Raw genomic sequence first — 25536 nt, forward strand, 5'->3', positions numbered from 1 at the left:
AAATGAACAAACAAAACCTTAAAAAACCCTTTAAGACTGTGAAATGGAGCAGGAGCAATTAGCAATCAATCAATCACCTTTAATTAAACACTGCCTTATATACACACGTACATATGTACATCACATACAGCAGTTCAAGCGAGGAGTTTACATCCAGCAGGAGGAGCTGGATGGAGCCTTTTGACATTTTTCCTGAAAAATCCCAGTCCTTTTCCTGCTGCCTGCGACAGGCCATGCTGTGTGGGGCTGTGGGAGTGAGTACCTTACACAAGGCACCTGCAGGAGGAGATTGCACAGGTGAAGCAGCTGGAGCTTAGCTCCCCAAAATTTAAAAAAAAAAAAAAAAAAAAATCTCTCTTGGAGCTTCTCTTGGAAGCTGGGAATAAAAACAAACTTTAAAAAAAAAAAAAAAAAAAAATAAGACACTGCAGCTGGAGCAGCTTGAGGAGGGACTTAAAGCAAAATGAACCAGCACAGCTCATTCTTGACTTAAAAAGTAAAAAACAAAGAAGAGAAACCCCCCTCAAAAATAAAAGAAAAAAAAAGCAAATGATTACTTAAAATCATTTCAAAGGCCTGAGCATGCTGAGTAAGACACTGTTTAGAGGGTGGAATATACAGGAATGAAGTGTGCAAATAGAGACAGGCCCTGCTCCCTGTGTGCCCCTGGAGGGCTCTGCCAGCGTGGGACTGTCCCCCCTTTGGGAGGAGCAGGGAGGTGACACCCACCCCAGGCCCCGCTGCACAAAAATGAATTAAATCCCAAGATTGTGCTGCAAATTCGAGGGGCTCCTGTGCACCACAGGCCAGAGATAAAAACAAATCATTTCAGGAGGAGACATTCAGTCTTGGAGGAGGAGCAGAGAGCAGCTTGTCCTTCCCACCCTCTGTCCTCAGCAGGTAAAAATAAAAGTCCATTTGCAGGAGAAGTGCTGTGCAAACCTCCCTGGGCCAGGGCACTCCCAGGATTTTTCTTTTTGGCACAACCCCGTGCTCAGCTCAACGTTTTGGGATTGATTTCCCTCCATTCTGCCTTACCCCAACCTACTGTGCTTTTTTTTGCTTGCAGAGAACTCGGCATGATTCAGTTCATTAAATGTGAAATCACCAATGTTTAATTGGGGGTGGGTTTATTGCTGGTGCAGAGCTGGGCCCTCCCTCAGCGCTGGTACTGCCCCGTGTCCTCAGGCTCTGCTGCTTTCTCAGGGGACGCCTCGTCCAGCTCTGCAAGAGATTCAGTCAAATTTCACCTCAATGGACACTTTAGTTGAGATTAAAGGGGATGGGAGTGAGGTTTTCCCATCAAGAGTGCTGTTATTCCATCACCCCCCCATGTCCCCACCTTGTCACTGGCCTGAGCCAGTGACTGAGCACCATGTCCAGCCCTTCCCTGGGATGGGAGAGTCCTTCCCTGAGCACTTCCAGTGTTTAACAACCCTTTCCATGAGGAAATTCCTGCTGAAATTCCACCCTGAGCCTCCCCTGGCCCAGCCTGAGGCCGTTCCCTCTCCTCCTGTCCCTGTTCCCTGGGATAAGATCCCAAATCCCCCCCGGCTGTCCCCTCCTGTCAGGGAGTTGTGGAGAGTCAGAAATTCCCCCTGAGCCTCCTTTTCTCCAGGCTGAGCCCCTTCCCAGCTCCCTCAGGACTCTCCAGACCCTTCCCCAGCTCCCTCAGGACTCTCCAGACCCTTCCCCAGCTCCATTCCCTTCCCAGCCCCTCAAACTGGGGCCCCAGAACTGGACACAGCCCTTGAGCTGTGACTCCACCAGTGCCCACTACAGCCCAAGTCACACCTGAACACGTTTATTTTGCCTGTCCCACTCTTCTCCTTTTGTAGAAAAACAACCAGCAGCTCCAGACTGAGGTGATAACTCAAAACTCCTTTCTCAGGGAGGCTTTTTGCAGAGCCTGACGGCTGCCCTTGGATGGCAGCCCCACTTATTGCCTGGATTCCAGCCAGGGAACAGCCCAGGGAAGCTGGTGCTGTCTGTAAGCTCTGCTTTTTTTTTTTTTCCCTTGCTTCTCCAGCAGAAAAAAAAGCAAACCCTGAGCTGCTCCTGCTGCTGCCAAGGCTTTGTGGGCAAGACAAAGCAGGAAAAGGAGAGAGGAAGCAGCAGTAAAATAAACATTTCCTTGCATTTTGGTGGAGTGAGGCTCGTGCTGCTCTCACTCCCATCCCAAAGCTCAGGGCTCAGGGCTGGGGCTCTTACCTGGGGAGGGCTTGGGGTACATCCTGTGGAAAAACACCAGCAGGGCGTAGAAGGTAAAGGCCAAGCAGCCAAAGATCATCCCACACACCAGGAAACTGTAGCTGCCCCGATCATGGATGATCTGCAGACGGATGGGAAACCAAAAAAAAGGGATCAGACACCACTCAGATTCCTCGTGGATCATCAGGGAGGGCTTTGCTGGAGGATAACTCAAAGCTCAGGCAGTGCCCAGAAGCAGAACTGAGGTTTTGAGTTGTGAATTCCAAATTTCTTTGGGGTTTTGCCACCCTCTGGCTACTCACCGAGCCCACCAGCAGCTGCAGCACCATCTCTCCAATTCCAGCCCCCGTCACCAGCACGGTTGTGGCACAACCTGCAAGGAAACAGGGCAAGGGGTGGTGGCAGCAGAGGTGACACAGCGCCCAGGGGCCACCCTGTGCTCCTTTAGAGCTTTTTCATGGATGTCATCACACCAAAGTCACAAATGCTCAATGCATATTTTCACTTAATGTTGAAAATGCCTCTGCAGACTTGCAGAAGTGCAGAAAGGTGGAAATGAAATGTAAAAAAAATCCATCTGCCTGTGCTGGCAGAGCTGATGTTGCCTCTTGCTGGGAAGGTTTTTGTTTTTCTGTCTCACTGCCCTCGAGACAGGCTGACAAAGAGCTCCTGGAGGAGCTGGCCAAGCTCTGGGGTTGCATCCTCAGGGAATCTGGTGATGTTTTCAGAACCATCTCCCTGCAAAGGACCTTCCTGCCACTCCCTGAGCTCCCCAAACCAGGAGCCAAGGCTGGATCCCTGCCTGGGCTCCTTAATCATCAGCAAAACAGAGAATTTGACACTTTTCTGCATTAAATCCGCCTTCCAAAAAGCAAACCTGAACTTCCAGGCCTCCTGAGGGAGGAGGGACGGAGATGAAAAAAGGGAGAATGGGATCCAAAAATGCAGCTGGGCAAAGGGCAGCTCACCTTTGTACTGCAGGATGTCCTCGGTGTAGGCCAGCATGCTGGGGAAGGTGCTGCTGAGGAACAGCCCCAGGGATGCTGTGCCCACAAACAGGAAAACCACGCTGGAGGAGAAGATCAGGAGCAGCAGGAAGGTGATGAGGACCCCGACCTGTGAGTAGCAGGCAGAAAAAAATCAGTCAGAAAAACGCAACAGGGTCTAGAGTTTTGGTTTTAATAGGAAATATTCCAGAGGGGAAAAGATGTTTTAGTAGGAAATAGTCTGGAAGAGAAAACATGCTGGGGGGGGAAAAAAAAATCAGCGTTTGAGAAATTGAATGGCCGAAGAAAATCCATCTGGCTTTAAAGAATTTGCTAATTTTCATAATATAATTCAGTAATTAAATCTCAATTTCATTACATAGAAACTGAAGGTTTTATCTGAAAAATGTACTTTCAAATGCAACAGTACCTTCCACAATATTTACATGTCTTAATGACTCATAATTCTTTATTCTGCTGAGTAACAATGAAGTAATTCTCAATAAATACAGAATCCCCTGCTCAGAAAGCAGCCACAGCATTAAAGCCAAAGAGGCAACTGCATTTAAATCAGCCTTTCCTCACCTCTGGCTTGGAGGGGAATAACCAAAACCTCTGGGAAATGCCCGAGTGATCCAGGGCAGAGTCAGCAGAGGGAGCTCTGATATTCCAGCTGGTTTAGTTTTAATTTGGTCGGGTCCTGATTGCGGCCCTGTGCAAGTGCTCAGGAGAAATTTGGATCTTAAAGAAGCCGAATGTGAGCTGGAATTTGTTATGACGATGCTGCCACGACTCTGGGAGCTGCTGGATCCTACAGCACCTCCCAGCAGTGCACAGGGGCAGTGTCAGCCTGGATTTTTTACTCAGAACATCCCAAAATCTTCTAAGATGTTATAATACCAAAATACAGCCACCAGAATCGCTTCTGGTTCAAATAAATTAGAAGTTACCTACCTGCACTTTGTAAGAAGTGGGATTTGGATCATCCCCTCCCTATTTTCTGCCATGTCCTTACACACATCTTCCTTAGACATCCCAAAATTATTCCTGCCCCTTTCCCAAGAGGTGTTTTATTAACTTCAGCAACCTTTGCCAGCTGCTGCAGCCTGAGCAGAGGATTTACATTCTGATCTGCCTTCCCTTTCCCGTGGCTACCCCAGGAATTAATTTCCCCCTCTGGATGAAGGGGACACCATGTCAGGTAAATAAAATTGGCATGTTTTTAGTGCCAGTTCTCCTGGTGCTTTCTCAACTCTCCCACCACATCCAGTGAGGAGCAGGCTCAGGAAAGTTGGGCCATCAGCTTTTAAATTGTGGCTACCTGGAGGACATCTTGATGCTGTTTGGGTGCAACACAGACTTTGAACTTCAGAAGGCTGAAAACGACTCCTTTATTTTTGGCATGTGTCTCTCTTTTATACTATTTCACACAGACCAATTTGATTGGTAAAACAAAGACAAACTTCTTCATTCACATTGGTCAGACCAGAGGGACATTAAGAAAAAGTCCCTCCTAGGGAAAGGAATGAATAACAAAATTACAGCTACAAAAACACTTCTCTTGTTTACAGAAAATTCCCTGGGAAAAGAATTTCAGAAAACCAAAACACCTCAGGCACAGAACCAGGGCTGCAGCACCTTGTCTACCCAAACTGTGCGAACCCCCAGGTGTGTGAGAGGAGCTGCAGCTCCAAACCCCCCCACGACGAGAAAAGAGGGATTTAAAGGGATTAACACCCCATTCTCACCACGTTGATGAAGACCATGGTGGCTGGTTTCATCCTGTAGGACACGGGGATGGAGATGAGCCTGCCCAGGGTGATGAAGCCCCAGAAGAGGCTGGGCAGGTACCCGGCCACCTTGTGCACCACGGCCAGCGGCTCCTCCACGGCGTAGCTGTACACAAACCCTGAGTACTCTCCCTGCAGGGAAAACACACCCTGTCACCTCCCTGGGGGGAATTCAGGCTCCTCTGTCCTCCAGGGATGCAGGCTGGGTGGGACAGGAGAGAGAGGGGAAAAAAGGGAGGAAACTGGGAGAAAACTCTCCTGATCTGCAGTGGCAGGATCCAGCTTTCACCTGGACATGGGCGCAAGGACCCTGAGATAAAGGTCCTCCAGTTCCTCATGGTGGAGAGACCACCCATGGTGAAACCTGTTCCCCAAGGGTTTGCAGATCCACCAGCAGCAGGACGTGGGGTTTAATCTGTCCTAAAAGGGCAAAGCTGTTCCAGGGAAAAGCCCAGTCTGTGGAGATCCTCCTTCCCCTCTTGGAGTTCCACTGTGGCCCTGACATTTCTGATATAATCTGAGTGATTTCAGCCTGCTGGCAGCTGCTGACTTTTTCCCAAGGAAAAATTTCTCAAGAAAGCTTCTTCTCAAAACAATCTCAGCAAACAACTCTCCTTTCCCAGAATAACCTTTCTCCAGGTGGGGTTTTGCTGTTTCTCTGGTTTAACCAATGGGATCAGAGAGGTGTCATTCCTATTCCCCAACCATGTTCAGTCTGTGTCAGAACACCTTATAAAAGGTAGTAAGAATTAGACAATAAAAGGCTTTTTTCTATGCTCTTTGCCTCCTGAAATATTTGGAGCCTCTCATCTCTCTTTCATGTCCTACAACGACAGTTCCACACTCTCCAAACCTCACATTTAGAGGTCAGGGTTGGTTGTTCTTGGGGATGGAGAGCCTGGGACATTCCCAAACCTGTGTGACCCCTCTCACCATTAACCCCTGAGGGTATCACAGGGGTTAGAAAAAAGCAGAGCTTACAGACAGCACCAGCTTCCCTGGGCTGTTCCCTGGCTGGAATCCAGGCAATAAGTGGGGCTGCCATCCAAGGGCAGCCGTCAGGCTCTGCAAAAAGCCTCCCTGAGAAAGGATTTCTGAGTTATCACCTCAGTCTGGAGCTGCTGGTTGTTTTTCTACAAAAGGAGAAGAGTGGGACAGGCAAAATAAATGTGTTCAGGTGTGACTTGGGCTGTAGTGGGCACTGGTGGAGTCACAGCTCAAGGGCTGTGTCCAGTTCTGGGGCCCCAGTTTGAGGGGCTGGGAAGGGAATGGAGCTGGGGAAGGGTCTGGAGAGTCCTGAGGGAGCTGGGGAAGGGTCTGGAGAGTCCTGAGGGAGCTGGGAAGGGGCTCAGCCTGGAGAAAAGGAGGCTCAGGGGGAATTTCTGACTCTCCACAACTCCCTGACAGGAGGGGACAGCCGGGGGGGATTTGGGATCTTATCCCAGGGAACAGGGACAGGAGGAGAGGGAACGGCCTCAGGCTGGGCCAGGGGAGGCTCAGGTTGGAATTTCAGCAGGAATTTCCTCATGGAAAGAGTGGTCAAGTGATTGGTGGGATTCAGAAAATCCTGAGGGAGCTGGGGAAGGGTCTGGAGAGTCCTGAGGAAGGAAAAATTCCAGATTTGGGCAGGTGAACTCACCACGATGCCATCAGTCATGAAGAGGACCAGAGCCCCTGTGATGTGCACGGCAAAATAGGTGAAGGAAGCCCCTCGGAAGTTTTTGCTTTGACAGCAGCTGAACAAATCCTCGTGACCTGCTGGAGAACAATGCAAAGCAAACTTGAGCAGAACGTCCCCCCGGGGCTGGGTGGCTGCCAGCCCCCAGTGGGGTTTGGTTTGTGGGACAAACCCAACCAGGACCCTGAACGTGGGGCACTTCTGGGGGCTCCACCTCACCTTGACCTTCCTCTGAGCTTCCAGAGGGAAATGGGAATGGGTGTGGGGTCTGCTCACAGCCTGGGATCTTGGATCCCACAGCCAGGGATACCTGCTGCCCACACCCCCAGGGATCTCAGCTCTCCACACTAGAAATCCTTGATCTCCACATTTCAAAATCCTGGGCTTTCCACACCCCAAAATCCTGGATCTTCACGCCACAAAGTCCTGGATCTTCACACCCCAGGATCCTGGATCTCCACACTCCAAAGTCCTGGGCTCTCCACATCCCCAAAATCCCAGCTCTTCACAACCCAGGATCCTGGATCTCCACACTCTAAAATCCAGGATCTCCACACCTGAAAGTCCTGTGCTCTCTACATCCCAAAACCCTGTATCTTCACACCCCAAAACCCTGGGCTCTCCACATCCCCAAAATCCTGGATCTCCACACCCCAGAATCCTGGTCTCTCCTGCCACTTCTCTTCCTGCAGCTGCTCTTGCTCCTCTTCCCATTTTGGGGCTCCACACTTCTGGCCCTGCTCTCGCAGGCAATAAAACCTTGACCAGGGCACTCATAGCCCAAATCTCCTCATCCCTGGAGCTGCCCCAGGGAGAGCCCAGCACAGGAGAGCTCCCATCCCTTGGATAAAGGAGATTACACCCAACAAGGAGCCTTTGGGAAAGGGGGACCCACACACAGAGCTTGGCATCACCCCTGAGCCTTCCCTCCAGCCCCTCCCCACACCTCAACTCTCCCTCAACTTCAAGAATTCCCTGAAATTCCCTTTAGGTGCCCAGGGGCAGTGCCATCTTTCCAGGAATAACACGGAACACTTCCCACAGCCCTGAAGCATTATTTACTACCGAGATTCACTGTTTACACAAAGAATTGACTCTGACATGTCTCTCCTGGGTAGGAAAGAACAATGTCACCATTGTCCCCAGGCCAGGGTGCAGCCATGAGCTCAAGGGCAAACTATTGCTGGATTTCACTTTTCCCCTCAAACAAGGGAGGGGAAATTTATTATTTCTTCTTCCTTTCCTATGAAAATCAGCATCTGCAGCACAATGAGCACTTTTGAAGGGAATAATCAGTAAGAAATGTGACCCAAAACTGGGAGGGGATGAAGGGGCACAAATGCCACGTGGCCCTAAAGGGTTGGAGGGCCCAGGGTTGGCAACATGGAATAGAGAAACACAGAGACCTCATTAGGATCAGGATATCAATCTCTGTTCAAGATTCCTGCTAATTTGAGGGCAATTGAGCACCAAATGGATTGTTTGACTATTCCTGGATTAAATCCCTGCTCACACTTTGCAACATCTCCTCCTCATAGCACAGCTCTTGGATCCCTCATTACACCCACACACGCTCAAATACGGCTTTTCCTCCCCAAAAACCCATAAGAGAGGCAGGTCCAGCTCACCTGCAGCCATGTGGGGTCTCTGGGCAGAGGTGGAGAGCTCGTCCTTGTCCCCGGGCCGTGTCTCCAGGGCGAGCTCATCAGCCGACAGCAGTGGGTGGCTGCTGCCGTTGAAGCAGGGCACCATCCTCTCCTTGTAGAGCAGGAAGAACACAGCGATGGGCACGGGCAGCTGGAGGGCACAGAGGGCTGGGTGAGCACATGGACAGCCCAAAAACACAGCCCAGCTCCCCTCAGCAGTGGGGTTTTGAGGTGCTGTGCTCAGAATTCTCAAGGGAGGTGACTGAAGGGAATTCTGAGAGGGAGGAGAGATGGGGATGGGACGAGGAGATGGGGAGGGAGGGAGGGAGGGAGGGAGGGATGGAGAGAGGGGAAAAAAGGGAGGAAATTGGGAGAAAAGTCTCCTGATCTGCTGGGGCATCCCCAGGTTCCAGCATTCACCTGGAAATGGGCACAGGGACCCCAAGACAAACCTCCACCCCAGCCCTGCAAACCCCAAACACTCTGGCGGTGTCCAACCCTGGGCTCCTCCTGCCCCAGGAATGACCCCACAGAGCAGCTGCTGCAGCTGGAGCTGGGGCTGGAATTCTGCAGGAGGGAAGAGGGAGCTGCTGCCTGCCCCATCCCCGGCCATTAGCAGGAGTTGCTCAGCACCTCCTGAGAGAGGAGCCCGCGGTTCCCAGGCCAACAGGGACAGCTCTGCTGCAGCCCAGCGACCTCCAGCAGCCCCTTGGCATAGCCTGAGCAGAGCAGAGAGAGCCCAGCCCAGCTCGGAGCTCCTCTGAGCATCCAGGGATGCTCCAGCACTGCAGGATCCCACCACAATTCCAGCAATCCCACCCCACATCTCCCTTCCCCGGACCCATGGGGCTGCAGGACCCCCTGGCACAGTGATCCCATGGGATGAGCCCACTCCCAGCACACACCCACGACTCCCTGGTGCCGCCAAATCCACAGGGAATTGTGGATTTTGTGATTTTTGTTTTTCCCCTGGTGAGGAAACAGAGGGAAGAGAACGAAGCCCTCCCGTCTCCTCCCAGCACAACCCAGCGGTGTTTACACTGCGACCAACTGGGGGAGAAAGCCAGGAAATCCTAAGTGACAGCTCATTCCCTTGTTTTCTACATGTCTGGGAGCAAGTGTGAGCTCCAGCTCCGAGTTTCCTGCCTTTTGTTGGCTCGTGGCACGATTTAAATGTATGGAGAACTCCCCCCTCCCTCCCAGCCCGCCCCTCGCGCCTGAATTCATTTATGAGGCTCGCATTGTTCTGGGAACAATGGGAATAGGAACAGGGAGTTCGGTCCCATGGAAGAAAAACGCATTTGCTTGATAGTTCTGATCCTTCCGGAGGTCAGGACCAGATTTCATTCTTCTGAATTGCAGATTTAGCAAAAATATTCCTCCCCCCCCCACCCCTCCCCACCCCACCCTTCAGAGGGCCTGGCTGTGCAGATAACAGCCCTGGGCACTCCCAGCCTCGGGCAGGACACGGCCCCAGTTTGGGATTCCCCAGTTCCCAGTCCCACTCTGGGTCATCCCTGCTCTGCACACCCTCACCTTTAAATGGAGCAGGTTCATTTTGCTTTAACCAGGCTGGGACATTTTTAGGATGTCCCACCCATGGATGGATCCCACCACGCTGGATCCCCCATCCCTGACCATCCCTCTTGGACAGCCACATTTTGGTGCCACAACCTTTTTCTCCCAGAATTCCTTCTCAGGATATATATATATATATATATATTTTTTATTTTTTTTTTCTTTTTGGCAAGAAGGGAAAAAAGGGCAAGCAGAGCTCTCAGTTCCCTGCACCCAACTCTCCACTTCCCAAATTCCCAGAGCTGCTCCATCCCTCCCCTGGCAGCTTTTATCCATCCTCCAAAACTCAACAAGTTGCTGCATCCCCTGAGCTCAGCGTGGGGATATTCCAGCTCCTTCCTTCCCTCCCGCTGCTATTTCAGTGTTTTCCCCCCAGGAACCCGGGATTATTCCCTGCCATTGTGTCCCAGGGCTCCTTTAGGGCAGCCGGAGCACAATGGAGAGTCCCACACTTCCCCTGGGAAAGCACCTTCCGGACAAACACATCCCCCTCTCCCAGGAACATTTCCCTGATTTTTTAGCCCCCCTTGCAAAACTGGGCTGGGTGACGAAATTTCCGTTCCGTGGGAGAACTGAATTTTAAAACATGAGGGGTTTTTGTTCCAAAATCGGGGATGAAAAGGCAAAAAAAAAAAAAAAAAAAAAAAAAAAAAAAAAAAAAATTCTTGTTGAGTGAAAGATTTTTGGCTGGGAGGGATCCAAGGGCTTTGTTTTGATTATGCTGAGCTGCTTCATTTTCCCAAAGCAAACCCATTTCTCTTCAAAACACACGGGCACAGCTCTGCTGTCAGCCCCGCACAGGGCGCCTGTGCCAGAGTCAGATTGAGACGTTTCCACTCTAAACAAAAGCAAGAGCTCGAAATGAATCATTTCAGCTCGTGCCTTGTCAGAATCCACACAAAAAATGGGATGGAAATGTGGGATTTGGCCATTTTTATAACTGAGCTGCTGCTCCTGGTTTCCATTTCTCTCGTTAACTCTTTTCATCCACAGCCCTGGAGGTTTAAAAATCCCTTTCCCATCTTCTTCCTCTGCTGTTTCCACCTGGAAAAGGATCAGCAGTTTGGAGCTGAGCTGCTCCCAGAACCTCCAGTGGTTTGGGATGATTTAAACACGGAATAAAATCAGTTCCCTCCGCAAGGATTTGGGAAAGGCAATCACAGCTTGGCTCGTGAGCTGAGCACACCCAACTCCCCGCTCTGTGTTTGTTATTTAACCCTGATCCCCCAAACCTCCCAGCCTCCTTTCCATCCTCATGGTGTTCCTCCACAGCCTGTGGGAATCCTGGGGATTCTGTATTCCACCCACCTGCCCGTGCGTGCAGCACTTGAGCGTGTCCTGATGCACAGACTCAGCTCAAACCCACGGCCTGTGGTGCTGTCCTCACCCCAAAACCCCCCATAGCACCCTGCTGGGGGCAGGGAGGGGTCTGGAAATTCCCACTGGTGCTCCCCAAATCACACACATCATCGGGTTCAAAGCAGGTGTTAAACTCTGCTTCCAAACTGAATGGGTTTGCTCAGGATCTGCCAGCTCTGGAGTAATTAAAAGCACATTTCCCATGGCACAGACAGAGCTGGAGGTAATTAAAGCTCCTCTCCTCCCAGCCCGGGCCTTTTTTTGGGTAACTCTGCCCAGAAACTCATCCCAGCACCTGCCCGAGCTCCTCCCACAGGGGTGAAAACCCCTGGATGGGGGAAAATTGGGATGTTTTATTAATTTAATAAATGGGGAGAGGCCAAGGAAAGGAAGTGCAGCTGCCTTTGCCTGGTACTGGTGGAGGAGTGGCAACCCAAGGGCTGCTCTGGTGGCCGGGGACAGGAGAAGGGCAACGTGCCCATCCTCAGGCTCTGGGGGCTCAATTCCAGAGGGAAGGAGCTGCCAGGCAGGATTCCCCATTTTATTGCCCTCAGATAGGAGAAAAAGGGACACCAGATCCCTCCTCTCCCCATCAAAGGAAGGACTTTTACACCTGCTGTGCCCTCCAGGGAAAATAACATCAGAGAGAGGCCCTGATCCCTTCTGTCCCATCATCCAGTTCCCTGATGGGCACTTTCCCCTCCTCCAGGCCATTCTGGTACCTCCCCAGCTCAGCATGAAGGAAAAACTCTGGATTTGAGCAGAGTTTGCTGGTCCAGCTCCTACCTGGGAGGTGCTGGAGGTACCAGGGAGCTCAGACAAATCCCAGAATCGACCCCAGCACATCCAAAGGTGAAATACCCAGATAAAAATGGGTTTTGGTAAAAACTGAACCTTTCCTTGTACTGCTCCTGTCACCAGGACCCCCCAAACAGCACAAACCCTGCAAACCCATGGAGCAGGAATATTCCCAGCAGGGAACAGGAACGTTCCCTGTGGGTCTGACATTTCTGGGTCTGTGTGATTTTAGCCTGCTGGCAGCTGCTGACTTTTTCCCAAGAAAAAATTCTCAAGAAAGTTTCTTCTCAAAACCACAGGGCAGGGACATTCCCAGCACGGAGCAGGGACATTCCCAGTATGGAGCAGGGACATTCCCAGCACAGAGCAGGGACATTCCCAGTACAGAACAGGGACATTCCCAGTACAGAACAGGGACATTCCCAGCACAGAGCAGGGACATTGCCAGTATGGAGCAGGGACATTCCCAGCACGGAGCAGGGACATTCCCAGTATGGAGCAGGGACATTCCCAGCACAGAGCAGGGACATTGCCAATATGGAGCAGGGACATTCCCAGTACGGAGCAGGGACATTCCCAGTACGGAGCAGGGACATTCCCACTATGGAGCAGGGACATTCCCATCACAGAGCAGGGACATTCCCATCACAGAGCAGGGTCATTCCCATCATGGAGCAGGGACATTCCCAGCACAGAGCAGGGACATTCCCATCACAGAGCAGGGTCATTCCCATCATGGAGCAGGGACATTCCCAGCACAGAGCAGGGACATTCCTATCACAGAGCAGGGCCACCCCCAGCACTCACATTGATGAGGGCCATGATCCAGAAGGCGTAGGACACCCGTGTCACCACCATGCCCTTCATGGGCAGGTCGTAGCGGGACAGGTTCCCGGGGTGGTGTGGCAGCAGGGACTTGCGGATGTGCGGGAGGTTGCTGGAGGCGTTGGCCGTGCCGTTGGACAGGATGCAGTTGGTGTCTGACAGGAAGGGGTCGGCAATCAGGGGGCTCAGCAGGGCCCCGAAGCCCACGAAGAAGTGCAGGGCCTGCAAGAGGTGACATGGTGGAGCAGGAGGGTGGCAGAGCATCCAGCTCCTCCTCCTCCTCCTCCTCCTCTGAGGAATTGCAGAGTTAATTAGGTTGGAAAATATTTTTGAGGTCATCGAGTCCAAGCTGTGACCTCACTTTGTCACCAGACCTGAGTGTCACCTTCCTGAGACGCCTCCAGGGACGGTGCCTCCACCATCCCAATGCTCAAACACCCTTTCTGGGAAGGAGTTCCTCCCTAATTCTATCCTAAACCTGCTCAGGGCAGTGAGGGCCCCACAGTCAGGCTTTCCTCAGACACCTCCAGGAATGGTGGTGCCACCATCCCAACCCTTTCTGGGAAGGAATTCCTCCCAAAACCAATCCTAAACCTGCCCAGGGCAGTGAAAGCTCCACAGGGCTAGATCAGGTTTTCCTCAGACACCTCCAGCAATGGTGATGCCACCATCCCAATGCCCAACCATCCTTTTTGAAAAGGAATTCCTCCCAAATTCCATCCTAAACCTGCCTGGAGGGGGTAAGGGCCCCATAATGCCACAGCCAGGCTTCAGACACCTCCAGGAATGGTGATGCCACCATTCTGACCCTTTCTGGGAAGGAATTCCTCCCAAAATCCATCCCAAGCCTCCCCAGAGCAGTGAGGGCCCCACAGTGCTATGGTCAGGCTTTCCTTACACACCTCCAGGGATGATACCTCCATCATCCCAACCCTTTCTGGGGACGGAATTCCTCCCAAACCCATCCCAAACCTGCCCAGGGAGGGGTGAGGGCCCCGCTCTCACCTGCAGGAAGATGGCAGAGTCCTTCTGGTAGATCTTGACCAGCTGCATGTTGGAGATGGTGTCGATGCAGCCCATGGCCAGCCCGGCCACGGCCATGACCACGGCCAGCACCACCACGTTGTGGCACAGGGGGATGATGGCAAACACCAGGGAGATGGCCAGGGACGAGGCAAACAGGGCCAGCAGGGACTGGGCCAGCCTGGAGGGGACAGACAGGACACAATCAGTGACACCAGCAGAGCAGCAGCCACGCCACACCCACCTCCTTCTCCCAGCCCTGGGGAATTGCAGCTCCAGCTGCAGCAGCCACAGTTTTTCTGCTGAGAGGAGGGAGGTGCTCCTCACCCCCCAGCCTGGGGCCACCCCTGCAGCCAGCCTGGGGTGCTGCCACCTCCTGCCTGGAGGCTGATGCCTCCAAGAGGCAGATTTTCCACCCAGCTCTTGAGGAGAAGAGCAAACATCCCTCCAAAACTGTATTTGAGGCAGAATAACAACCTGTCCTTTCTGTGGGGCATGGAAAGGGACATGGGGCTCTGCAGGTGAGGCCACATCCTGACTTTTGAGCAGCCTCAGGGTGTTTGTCCTGCAGGGCTGGCTCACAGCAGGGCTGGTGGCAGTCCCAGAGCTGCCTGGGTGTGCTGAGCTGCTCCCAGGGAGGGCAGGGGAGCCTCTGCACCTCCTGCTCCCTGCCCTGTGCCCCGTTCTGGCAGCACCATCCCTGCTCCCTGGGAGCAGCTCGAGGGCTGGGATGTGTCCCCTCTGAGGGCTGTGTTGTCTCTCCTCCCAGGGCAGGGTTGTGTCCCCTCTGAGGGTTGGGATGTGTCCTCTCCCCAGGGCTGGGGATGTGTCCCTTCCCAGGGCTGGGATGTCCCCTCCAGGAGCTGGGGATGTGTCCCCTCTAAGGGTTGGGGATCTGTCCCCTGTGAGATCCCCTCGATGTGTCCCCTCGAAGGGCTGGGGTGACGCCTCTGAGGGCTGGGGATTTGTCCCATCCCAGGGCTGGGGATGTCCCCTCCCAGGGCAGGGTTTTGTCCCCTCCCAGCTCTGGCAGTGACCAACACCGGGGCTGGCACAGCACGGCCCCGGGGCTGCCAAGAGGGAGGGCAGGAAGGAAGGAGGGAAGGAGGGAAGGAAGGAGCAGACAGAGAGATGGGGCTGCACAGGCACAGCAGACAGCCCGTGGCACTGGCAGGGCCCTGTCCCAGCCCGGGGTGGTGGCAGTTTGTTAATTAATACTAACTGGGGGATGTGGGTCTGAGCAGCGCTCAGGGACATCCCCAGCAAGAAAAACCCTCAAACCTGCTCCACACCCCCAGGAGGCTGGAGAAGGTGCTGAGGAGGGGAGGAGGGTGAAGGAAGCCCAGGTGCCACCCTTGTGGTGTCCTGCCAGGACAGCCTGGCCATGGCCTTGGCCAGGACAGTACCTTGGCCATGCCCTGGACCTGTCACTGCCCTGGCCCTGTCACTGGCCCTGGACCATGTCACTGCTCCTGGACCATGTCACTGTCCTGGCCCTGTCACTTTCCTGGCCCTGACACAGCTCTGGCCCTGTCACTGGCCCTGGACCATGTCACTGCCCTGACCATGTCACTGCCCTGGCCCTGTCACTGCCCTGGCCCTGTCACTGTCCCTGGACCATGACACTGCTCCTGGACCATGTCACTATCCCCGGACCATGTCACTGTCCTGGCCCTGTCACTTTCCTGGCCCTGACACAGCTCTGGCCCTGTCACTGGCCCTGGACCATGTCACTGCCCTGACCATGTCACTGTCCTGACCATGTCACTGCTTCCAGGCCATGTCACTGTCCCTAGACCTGTCACTGTCCCTGGACCATGTCACAGCCCTGTCACTACCCCTGGACCGTGTCACAACCCCTGGACAATGTCACTGTCCCTGGCCCTGTCACTGTCCCTGGCCCTGTCACTCAGTGTCCCTGGGCTATGTCACTGCCCTCATCCATCTGCAGCCCCACAGTCACCTGGCCCTCCATGTCCTGCTCGCTGCTCCTGCTGGAGCAAAGGGGCCAAAGGCTCCTCTCCTGCATTTCCTGCACCTCTCAGTCCTTCTGGCCCTGCCAGACCCTCCCAGTGCCCGGCCCAGCCCAGGGCAGGAGCGGCCGATGTTTTGCAAAGCTGTGACTACTGATGGTCCTCTGACAGCAGAGCCGTGGGATTTCTGGGGGAGGGAAGGAGGGAGGTGAGATGTGCACAGTCACGGCAGCCAGAGCGCCTGGCGAATGAGAGAGGAGCAGCTCCCAGCCTGGAGAGCCGAAGCCGCTCCCTCCAGGGGTGCAGAGCAGCGCAGGCACCGGCAGCTGCTGAATCCGGGGCCGGGAGCGCTGGGAAAACCTCCCGGAGCGTTCCCAAAACTCCTCCTCTGCAGAGCCCCGGGCACGTTCATCACCACGCTCATTAGAGGGGGTTGTTAGGTCCTTAATGAGAGTTAAAAATGTCACCCCAGGTAAAAAATTCCTGCCTCCGGCCAGGGGTTAATGACACAATTGTGTCCCCCTGGAAGTGCCACCAGTCCAGGGTGACACCCGGCCCTGCTGGCCCTGGCCTGGGGGGGCACCAAGGAATGGCTGCTGCCACTGCCAGGCCCCCAGTGGGGCTGGGGGACTCAGCTCAGCACCCAGAGAGGCCCTGAACCATCTCCTGAGACACAAAACCCTCGGGAAGTGCCCGAAATGAGGCACCTCGTGAATTCAGCATGTCCAACCCTCTCCAAAAGGGCTGGAGAAGCCGCCCTGATGTCACAGCCTGGTCTCCGTGTCCTCAGCACGGCTCTGGCACAGCCCAGGGCAAGCTCCACTCCAGCAGGGTGTGAAACGACTCTTGCAGTGCCCCAAATTTCATTTCAGGAGCTCCCAGAGCATGTCCTGCCTCCATCACAAACCTGCAGCTGCCCGGGGGAGGTTTGTGCTCATCTCCTTGGGATCAGGATGGGCAATCCCACAGCCCAGCCCTGCAGCTCCAGCCGGCAAAGCTTCCCCTCTCCCTCCCACTCGGATTTGGGAACCTTTACGCCGCATTTGGGAGCCCTCATCCCGGATTTGGGATCCCTCAGCTCGGATTTGGGAGCCCCAGCTCGGTGTTCCCATTGCACCAGGATCTCTTCCAGCTCCCAGCACGGATTTTATTTATTATTTTTTCCCCTACCTCAGGGAGCGTTTTCCAAATCCCTCACATCAAGAAGAGAAATGATAATCAGGCCAACTCAGACTTGCAGAACCGATCGTTAACAGCCCAGAGGCCCGAGGGGATGAGGTGAGGATCATCCCACAGCAGCCTCCGGGTCCCCTCGGATCCTGCGGGAGTTTTGTGTCCCCGAGGAAATCATCCTGCGCTCCTCTCTGAGCAACAAAAGGTGGTGGTGACAAGTGAGGTGTCCTGAGAGCTCCAGAAACCTCCAGGAGATGGAAAGGAATATGGGGGCAGGGACAGGACAGGGCCATCCCTGGGAGCTGCTGAACCTCTCCCCAAATCCTGGGAGCAAAAGGAAAATTTCAACAAGACACAAAAATGCTGTTTCTGGATAAAAAAAAAATAAACCAGAAGCAATCTAGGGCACTCTGGTGCTGCTGTCAGCAGCGTGTGCAGGGCTTTAACCCAACAATTCCAGCCTGAAATGCAGCAAAATGGGGAAGGAAAGGGAGATGCAGGTGCACATAGCTCCCTCCTGGAGCTGGGGTGGGAATTTGCCCAAAATTTCACCTCCCTGGGTGTGTCTGAGCCCGGGCTGGTCCTCCCGGCTCACCCATCCCATCGTGGGAGCTCCTGCAGCCCCACAGCCTGTCAGGGGCTCCTGGGAATCTTTTTCCAGGTGATTCCAGGGAGAAAGAGCCCTCAGGGCTCTGCTCACAGAGGATCTCAGGGCTGGCTCTCTGTGCCCCTGGAGCAGCACCAGGGGCTGAGGGGGGCTCAGACCCCAAGCCCAGGGATGCAAATCCCCAGGGAAAAGCTGCATTTTTCCTGCCCACACATCCCAGCAAGCCCCAGCGAGGGGAGCAGCAGCCTGGGGTGAACCTGAGAGCTCAAACCCCACATTTCCCGGGGGGCTGCTCCCCCAGCCCTGCCCCTGCACCCCCAAAAGCTCAGGAACGGGACCAGCAGCAATCCCAGAGCAGCAGCACCATCCCTCCATCCCCGGGGGAGCCTGGCAGTGACAAACTTTGTATTTCCTTGAGATCTCACTCCAGAGGGAGTTTTGGAGCTGCCTCGTGCTGAAGGGACAGAGCAGCAGCACTAAAATGCCTCCTCCCAGTGCTCCAGGAGCAGGGAGCAGCACCCAGCAGTTTCTGTGGGGACAGGAGAACCTGCATTGAGGTTCCACCACCAATTCCTGCCCCCAGCCCTGGCACTGCTGTCCCTCTAGAGTCACTCAGACTGATTTAATCCAAAGGAAACAGCAAAGTCTGCATCCCTCAGGCACCAGGAATCACATTCAGCAGGTTTTTTGAGGACAGGAGAACCTGGATTTTGGTGCCACCACTAATTCCTGCCCCAGGCCCTGGCACTATTGTCCCTCAGGAGTCATCCAGATAGATTTAATCCAAAATCTGTGTCCCTCAAGCACCAGGAATCACACTCAGCAGTTTCTCTGGGGACAGGAGATTTTGGTGCCACCACCCATTCCTGCCCCCAGCCCTGGCACTGCTGTCCCTCATGGGTCACCCAGACAGATTTAATCCAAAGCCTGAGCCCTCAGGCACCAGGAATCACACTGAGCTCCCAGCCAGGCTCCAGGGATGCTCCGCAGCAGTTTCCATCTCCTAACTGGAAAAGATGACCTGTCCAATGCTCCTCCCTGCCCGGCACCCAGGCCCCGAGGGCATAATTTGATTTATAAAGCCTTGGCAGGACAGCTCAGTCCATCCGTGTCTGAGGGAGGGATTGTACCGGAGCTCCTGGAGCCTGAACAATCATTATTCCCACACGTTTGGAGGCTGCGAGGCTCTGAGCAAACCCCCCCCTAACAACAGTGACAAGCTCCAAATATCCCAAATATTCCCTCCTGCCTGCCTGGCAGGGCTGTCAGTCCCCAGTGGGGCTCACAAATCCCTTTTTCTCCAACATCCCAAACACATCCTGCCTCACAACCAGCACCAAACACATTTTCCCCCCCCTAAAGTGCAGCTGCAGAGTTCAAAGTTTGGGAGTCTCCGAGCACAAAACCCCGAGAGCCAGAGCTTTGGGAAGAAGCTGGCAGCGGGAATTGTGCCTTTTCCTTCCCTGCTCCTCCAAACATATGCGAGGCAGCCCCGGGGGCTGGCAGAGGCTCCTCTGCTGACCCAGCACTGTGGCAGAGCCGCAGCGATGTCCCCAATTCCCTGCAGCCCCCCTTGTCCCCTCCTCCGTGTCCCACCGTGGTCATCGACCCCTTCCCAATTCACAAATATTTAACCCCAAGCGGCTCTAAAGGCGATTTTGGAAAGGATTTTGGGGGGATTCTCCAGCTCTGGTGGAGCTCTCTCTCTCACACACACACGTTACATCACCGCCCCGAGGATCGGGGTGGCGACAACGTCAATACCCAGCTGATCCCCGGAGCTGTCACCGAGCCCCAAATCAAACGCCTCGCTGGCAATCTCCGGGCTCGGGCCAGCGTTTTATTTATTTGCGGCATATCCCGGACACGGGGCTGGCCGAGGATCCCCGTGGGGGTGTCTCGGGGGTCCCCGGGCCGGTGTCCCTCCCTGTCCCCTCGGCCACACCACGAGGACCACTCGCCTCCCTCCACGTGTCGGTGCCGAGCTCCGGGCACAGCGCGGCGCTGCCCCATTTCCCACGCCGAGCTTGTTAAAACGCGCTTTCCAAAAATATTATTTTGGGGGATAAACACGCGAGGTTAAGGAAGAAGAAGAAGAAGAAAAAAAAAATCCTCGCGGGAAGTTCTGTCTGGAACTTCAGGCTGTGGCTGAGCGGAGCTCCGAGGGGATGGAACCGCGCCGGGAGGTGCCCGAGGGAGGGAAAACCCCTCCCCGCCGAGGACGAGAGGGTTGAGGGTCCTCCGCGATGTCCCCCGCGCTCGCTTCACTCCTGGAATGGTTTTCCCAGGCAGCATCCCCGGCTCAGCCCCCCGAGCCCGGCTCAGCCCCCCGAGCCCGGCTCAAGCCCGGCTCAGCCCCCCGAGCCCGGCTCAGCCCCCCGAGCCCGGCTCAGCCCCCCAAAGCCCGGCTCAGCCCCCCGAGCCCGGCTCAGCCCCCCAAAGCCCGGCTCAGCCCCCCGAGCCCATCAAGGGGCGGCGGGCTCTCCCACCCTCGGGCTGGGCTAAAGGAGGGGAGGGGGCTCAGCGCGGAGCCGGACACCCCCGAGGGAGCAGCGCTGAGTTCTCCAGGCTCTTACGTCCTCTTGAAGACCCCTCCGAGGCAGCTGCCGAGCAGGAGGCAGAACTGCTGCGAGAAGAAGACCCAGGTGATCTGCGAGAGCGAGCTCTGGGTCTGGCAGCGCAGGTCCAGCAGCGTGGGCCCCAGGAAGGCGATGCAGAGGCCGAAGCTGAAGAAGACGCTCCAGTAGGTGAGGGTGGGCTGCAGGTTCCTCCGGAACCGCGCCGACACCCGCTGGTCCCACCACATGGTGCGCGGCGCTGGCGGCGGCGCGGGGCGGCCCCGCTGCGGGAGCTCCGGGCGGGCTGAGCTCCGGCCCCGCCGCCGCCCCGCTGCCGTGCCCGGCCCCGCTCCTCCTTTGCGGGATGTGGCTCCGAGCGAGCCCGCCGCGCCGGGCTCTGGCTCCGCCTCCGGGGCCGGGCGGAGCGGGGCCCTCTCGCCATCCCCGCCGCCCCCGGAGCCGCCCCGCCGGACCCCGGCTCAGCCCTGGGGCGCTGGGAGCAGCGCCGTGTATCCCCCCTCATCCTCCTCGTCCTCATCCTCCTCATCATCATCCTCTTCCCTCCCAAATCCCCCCAAAGCGGGTCGCATCACCTCCCCAAAAAATTGGGGCGACCCCTCCTCGCCCCCCCCCCCCCCCCCCCCCCGTATTAAAGCGCAGCCACAGCGGCTACACCCAATAGAACAGAGACAGCCGGGGCAGGAAATCCACAAATCCAGAATTCCCCCGGTTTTTCCCTGCTCCAGCCCTCCCCGCGCTCCCCCGTGGCCCTGGGAAGGTGCCGCCGTGCCAGACAAACGCAATTAAAGTTGCCCCTTCCCCGGAAAAGCAGCACAAGCCGCCTTGGGGCGGGGGGCGGAGGGGGCAGGGCGCTGGTTTTAAAGCCGGAGCGGTTGATGCTTACGCAAAAGGTCTTCTCTAGAGGATGGGTTTATAAATATTTCACCTACTTTAGCTGGGGAAAGGCTGGCAATTTTTAGAACACTCTTTCCAGGCAGAGCAGAGCAGAGCCGGCGGAGCTCGGCCATGACGGAGCTCTGGGGCTGCAGGTGGCCCGGGCGGGCTCGGGAACTCGCCCATCCTGTGACCCGTGCCTCTGGAATGTCGCTCCGGGGCCGCAGGTGCTCATTCCATTCCCACCTGGCCGCGGCTTAATGTTTAGCCAACCCCAAATGGCATCCGAGCCCTTGTTGTGCAGTGCCATCCCGCCCGCGGAGCGTCACCACAGCCCCGCCGCCCCCGCGGGCACGAGGGGCTCTGATAACCTGGGGACGGTGATAATCGCACCCCAACCCCCCAAATTGCCCCAAACTCGGGCTCCTGCGGCTGCCCGGGGCACCTGGAGCAATTAAACCATCAGAGAGAGCAGGTGAAATGCCCCGAGGGCCCGGAGCGATGTCCTTGTCCTGCGTGACTGATGGGGACAGCGAGGGCCGGGCAGGAATGAGGCTCACGGACAGGGAATGGGGCACAGGGAATGGGGCACAGGGACAGGGAATGGGGCTCACGGACAGGGAATGGGGCACAGGGACAGGGAATGGGGCTCACAGACAGGGAATGGGGCACAGGGACAGGGAATGGGGCTCACAGACAGGGAATGGGGCACAGGGAATGGGGCACAGGACAGGGAATGGGGCACAGGGACAGGGAATGGGGCACAGGGAATGGGGCTCACGGACAGGGAATGGGGCACAGGGACAGGGAATGGGGCTCACAGACAGGGAATGGGGCACAGGGACAGGGAATGGGGCTCACAGACAGGGAATGGGGCACAGGGACAGAGAATGGGGCTCACAGACAGGGAATGGGGCACAGGGAATGGGGCACAGGGACAGGGAATGGGGCACAGGGAATGGGGCACAGGGACAGGGAATGGGGCACAGGGACAGGGAATGGGGCACAGGGAATGGGGCACAGGGACAGGGAATGGGGCTCAGGGACAGGGAATGGGGCACAGGGACAGGGAATGGGGCACAGGGACAGGGAATGGGGCACAGGGAATGGGGCACAGGGACAGGGAATGGGGCACAGGGACAGGGAATGGGGCACAGGGAATGGGGCACAGGGACAGGGAATGGGGCTCACAGACAGGGAATGGGGCACAGGGACAGGGAATGGGGCTCACAGACAGGGAATGGGGCTCACAGACAGGGAATGGGGCACAGGGACAGGGAATGGGGCACAGGAATGGGGCACAGGGACAGGGAATGGGGCACAGGGAATGGGGCACAGGGACAGGGAATGGGGCTCAGGGACAGGGAATGGGGCACAGGGACAGGGAATGGGGCACAGGGACAGAGAATGGGGCTCAGGGACAGGGAATGACTCAACGGCACGGACGGAAATCGAGTTTTATCATCAGAGCATCAAACACGTCCCGAACCAGCCTGGATGGGTTTGAGGCACAGCCCTGGGCTGTCCCTGCCAGGCAAAAACTCCATTTGTGATGCTGCAGCCTCTGCTTCCCTTCCCCGTGAGGATGAGGGAGAAAGGATCGGGATAACAAAACCTTTCCATCCAAAACTGCGGGGAAAGGCCGGCAGGAGCACCCAGGCTGTTCCCGAGTCACCCGCTCCAGGCTGGGTGATCTCCAGGGGTCTTTTCCAGCCCAAACAATTCCGTGATTCTGAGATCTCCCGGCTCCCTTTTCCCATCCATCTCCCTTGGCATGGAAGAGCTGATCCTCATCTCCCACCCTCCGGGGGCTCTGCCCCAGAATAAACGGCTGACAAAGCTTTTCCTGGGCCACATTCCCGATCTTTATCGGGAGATAAAGGAAACCCAGGGGGCTGGGAGAGCTGAACTCGCCGCTCATCCCCCTCCCCTGATGCCATCAGCTCCCCCAGGGCTTGAATTCCCGACCCTAAAAGGGCTCAGCGATCCCTCCCCACCCCTGCGGCTCCTCTGCACCACCCGCAGACACAAAGGCAGCGTCCAGAGGTGACAAATATCAACCCAGCCCCGAGCCGGGGTCACAGCGAGTGATCTGGGTGCTCCGGGAATGTCACAGCGCCAGCCCCGGGAATGTCACAGCGCCAGCTCCCAGGAATATCGAGCCCTTCCATCGGGGCTGACACAAACCATGCAGGATCTGCTTGCAAATAAGGCCCGAGGCGTGGGTGGGTTTAGTCAGCACAAGAACACACAGATCCCTCCTGGCTCCTCAGAAATGCGGCTCCTCTCCCCGGAGGGAGCTCATCAAAATTCGAGCCACAGGGCTCCGAGAGGAGATGCGAGCCCCGAATTAGCTCCACGAGGAGGCACTTCCAGGCTGTTTTCCAAACTCGGATCAATGTTGTGCTCGCTCTGAATTGAAACACCCCCAGCCCTGCGCTTGCTGCAGGCTGCAGAGGGAAACCATGAATGAAGGGAGGGCAGAGCTGCAGCTCCCTGGAGAGCGCCCAGAGGGTCCCGGTGGCCTTTGGGAAACACCTTCCTTTGGTTTTCCCGTGCCCTCGCTCATTCCTGCCACACAAAGGATTTTTTTATTTACACGAATTAACCTTTTCAACCATAGGAGAAATTTTTTGATCGTGCTGGGTCCTGCTTGCAGTGACTGCAGAGCTCCAAGGCCGATTTGTTGTGCTGTTGGAATCGCCTCTCTCAGCCCAGGCTCGGCACCGTGGGGGAAATCCAGCTCTAAAAATAAAATCCTAAAGGGTTTCCTTGGGGTGGAACCACCTGAGGCCCCACAGGACAGCAGATTCCTGGAGCTCCTCCAAGGCTTTCCCCGATGTTTGGGTTGGCAGCTTGGCCAAGGACTTGGAGCTCAGACATTGGTGAAGTTTTCCCTGTCCCCTTTTAGGACAATTTGGGGCTGAGAGGCCCCTAAAACCTCAAGAATCCCCTAAAACCCCAAGGGTCACCCCACGTGTGATGGGTCCAGGAGCTCCTGTGTGCACTTGGAGATGGGATCAGCCAAAAATCCCAGCAGCAGCCAAAGCTTGAGCTGATGTAACTCTGAACCTGGTTGAGAAAATCTTGAGAGCACAGAGAAAACTCCTCATCTGAGGCATGCTGCTGGAGGATAGGAAATGAAGGACGTGCACACAGTCAGTTGTTAGAGCAAAAACAGGGCAGGTTATTTTCCACCTCGATTTGTATAGATTCTGGACAATGACCAAGAATTGGAGAGTGAAGTTGTTGTCTCTCCAGCTCCACTGGCCAAACTACAGGTCTATCAATTTTCTTCCTCCAGAGAGGAATGTAAACAAAAAAACACCCCAGTTTTTAAAACATCACTTTTTGTTTATCTGAAACTCCGTATAAAACTCCACAACCAAAATGGAAACATCAAAGGGCTGAAAAGAAAAAAAAACACCTCAGAACAACAGAGGGATTGGATCATTCCTGGCCGCAGGAAAGCTGCTCCTGGGAGAGGGAGGTGCTCACCTCGTGTGTTTGGGGTCAGGAGTTCCCAAATGTGCTTTGGGGAGCTTGGCTCCGGTTCTAGGTCAAACACGAGCCCCAAATCTCGGCCAGGTTGTGGCAGAGCCCGTCACGCTGCTCTGGAGGGAGGAAGGGCTGCCCTGCCCCGTCCCCGCCCGCCCACTGAAACAGCTCCCACACCCACTGCCCTGCAGCCGCCACCCCGGAGCGTCCTCCCGGCCCGCCCTAAATCCCTGCCTGGGACGGGACAACCGGGCTGAGCCTCCCAAAAATGCGCCGGGGATGGAAAGGCACCCAAAGCATCCCGCTGAGGGACCCCGGAGCTCCCCGAGGGGACATCTGGGGACATGTGGAAGGCAGGATTAGGGCCGGGGACGCGGAGCAATTCCCCGGATCCGGCAGTGCCAGGTGCAGGAATGAGGGTGGCAGATGGAGGAACTGGTTTGGCAAACAGGTCCTGCCCTGGGCAGCCCCGGGATGTGACTCAGGCTGGGCGGGGGCGGCAGCTGCAGCCCGGGAGGGGACACAGGGAGTTGTCCCCTCCCCAAATCCGTCATCACCGCTGGCTCTGGTCCTAAAGACCCCACAGATCCCCCCAAACCCAGCCTGGCTCTTCGCATCTCCCTGCTGGGGGTTCTCTCCAGCACTGATGGGATGGGCAACAGGAACATCCCAAAGGGGTCCAGAGCAGAAAATCCCTGATCCCAGGGGGATTTTAGCCTTTTAGCCATGGGAAAAGGGTTCCTTTGTGTCACCCTGATTTTTCAGCCTTCTGATGCTTCACATTTCTACTGGAGTTTCCTCACACTTGTAACAAAAACAAATTCTGATATTTTGTAAATACACATTCCTTTCCAGAGGGAAAGACAAACTGATGGATTTCTAAGTTGACCACTGGGGTCAGAGAGGTGTTACTGTCGTCCTCCAATCCCTGATCAAATT

General features: G+C 55.6%; 1 protein-coding gene across 2 annotated transcripts; it reads right to left on the bottom strand.

Annotated features, from left to right (window-relative positions):
- Positions 1–58: 58 nt before the first annotated feature.
- MFSD4A (major facilitator superfamily domain containing 4A) lies at positions 59–20455 on the bottom strand. 2 transcript variants are annotated; one of them, XM_083878309.1, is made up of 10 exons: positions 20224–20455; positions 13877–14075; positions 12854–13093; positions 8294–8462; positions 6627–6742; positions 4946–5119; positions 3180–3327; positions 2514–2584; positions 2212–2332; positions 59–1224 (listed from the first exon to the last, which is right to left on the bottom strand). In XM_083878309.1, the coding sequence occupies exons 1-10, from the start codon at positions 20451–20453 to the stop codon at positions 1160–1162; spliced, it is 1533 nt and encodes a 510-aa protein (XP_083734435.1). In that variant the 5' UTR covers positions 20454–20455; the 3' UTR covers positions 59–1159. The 2 variants fall into 2 exon arrangements, with proteins under 2 accessions (XP_083734435.1, XP_083734434.1); XM_083878308.1 differs by having other exon boundaries at positions 6627–6745.
- Positions 20456–25536: the final 5081 nt, after the last annotated feature.

The sequence above is a fragment of the Zosterops lateralis genome (genome assembly GCF_965231275.1).
Source record: "Zosterops lateralis genome assembly, chromosome: 26".
NCBI lineage: Eukaryota > Metazoa > Chordata > Aves > Passeriformes > Zosteropidae > Zosterops > Zosterops lateralis.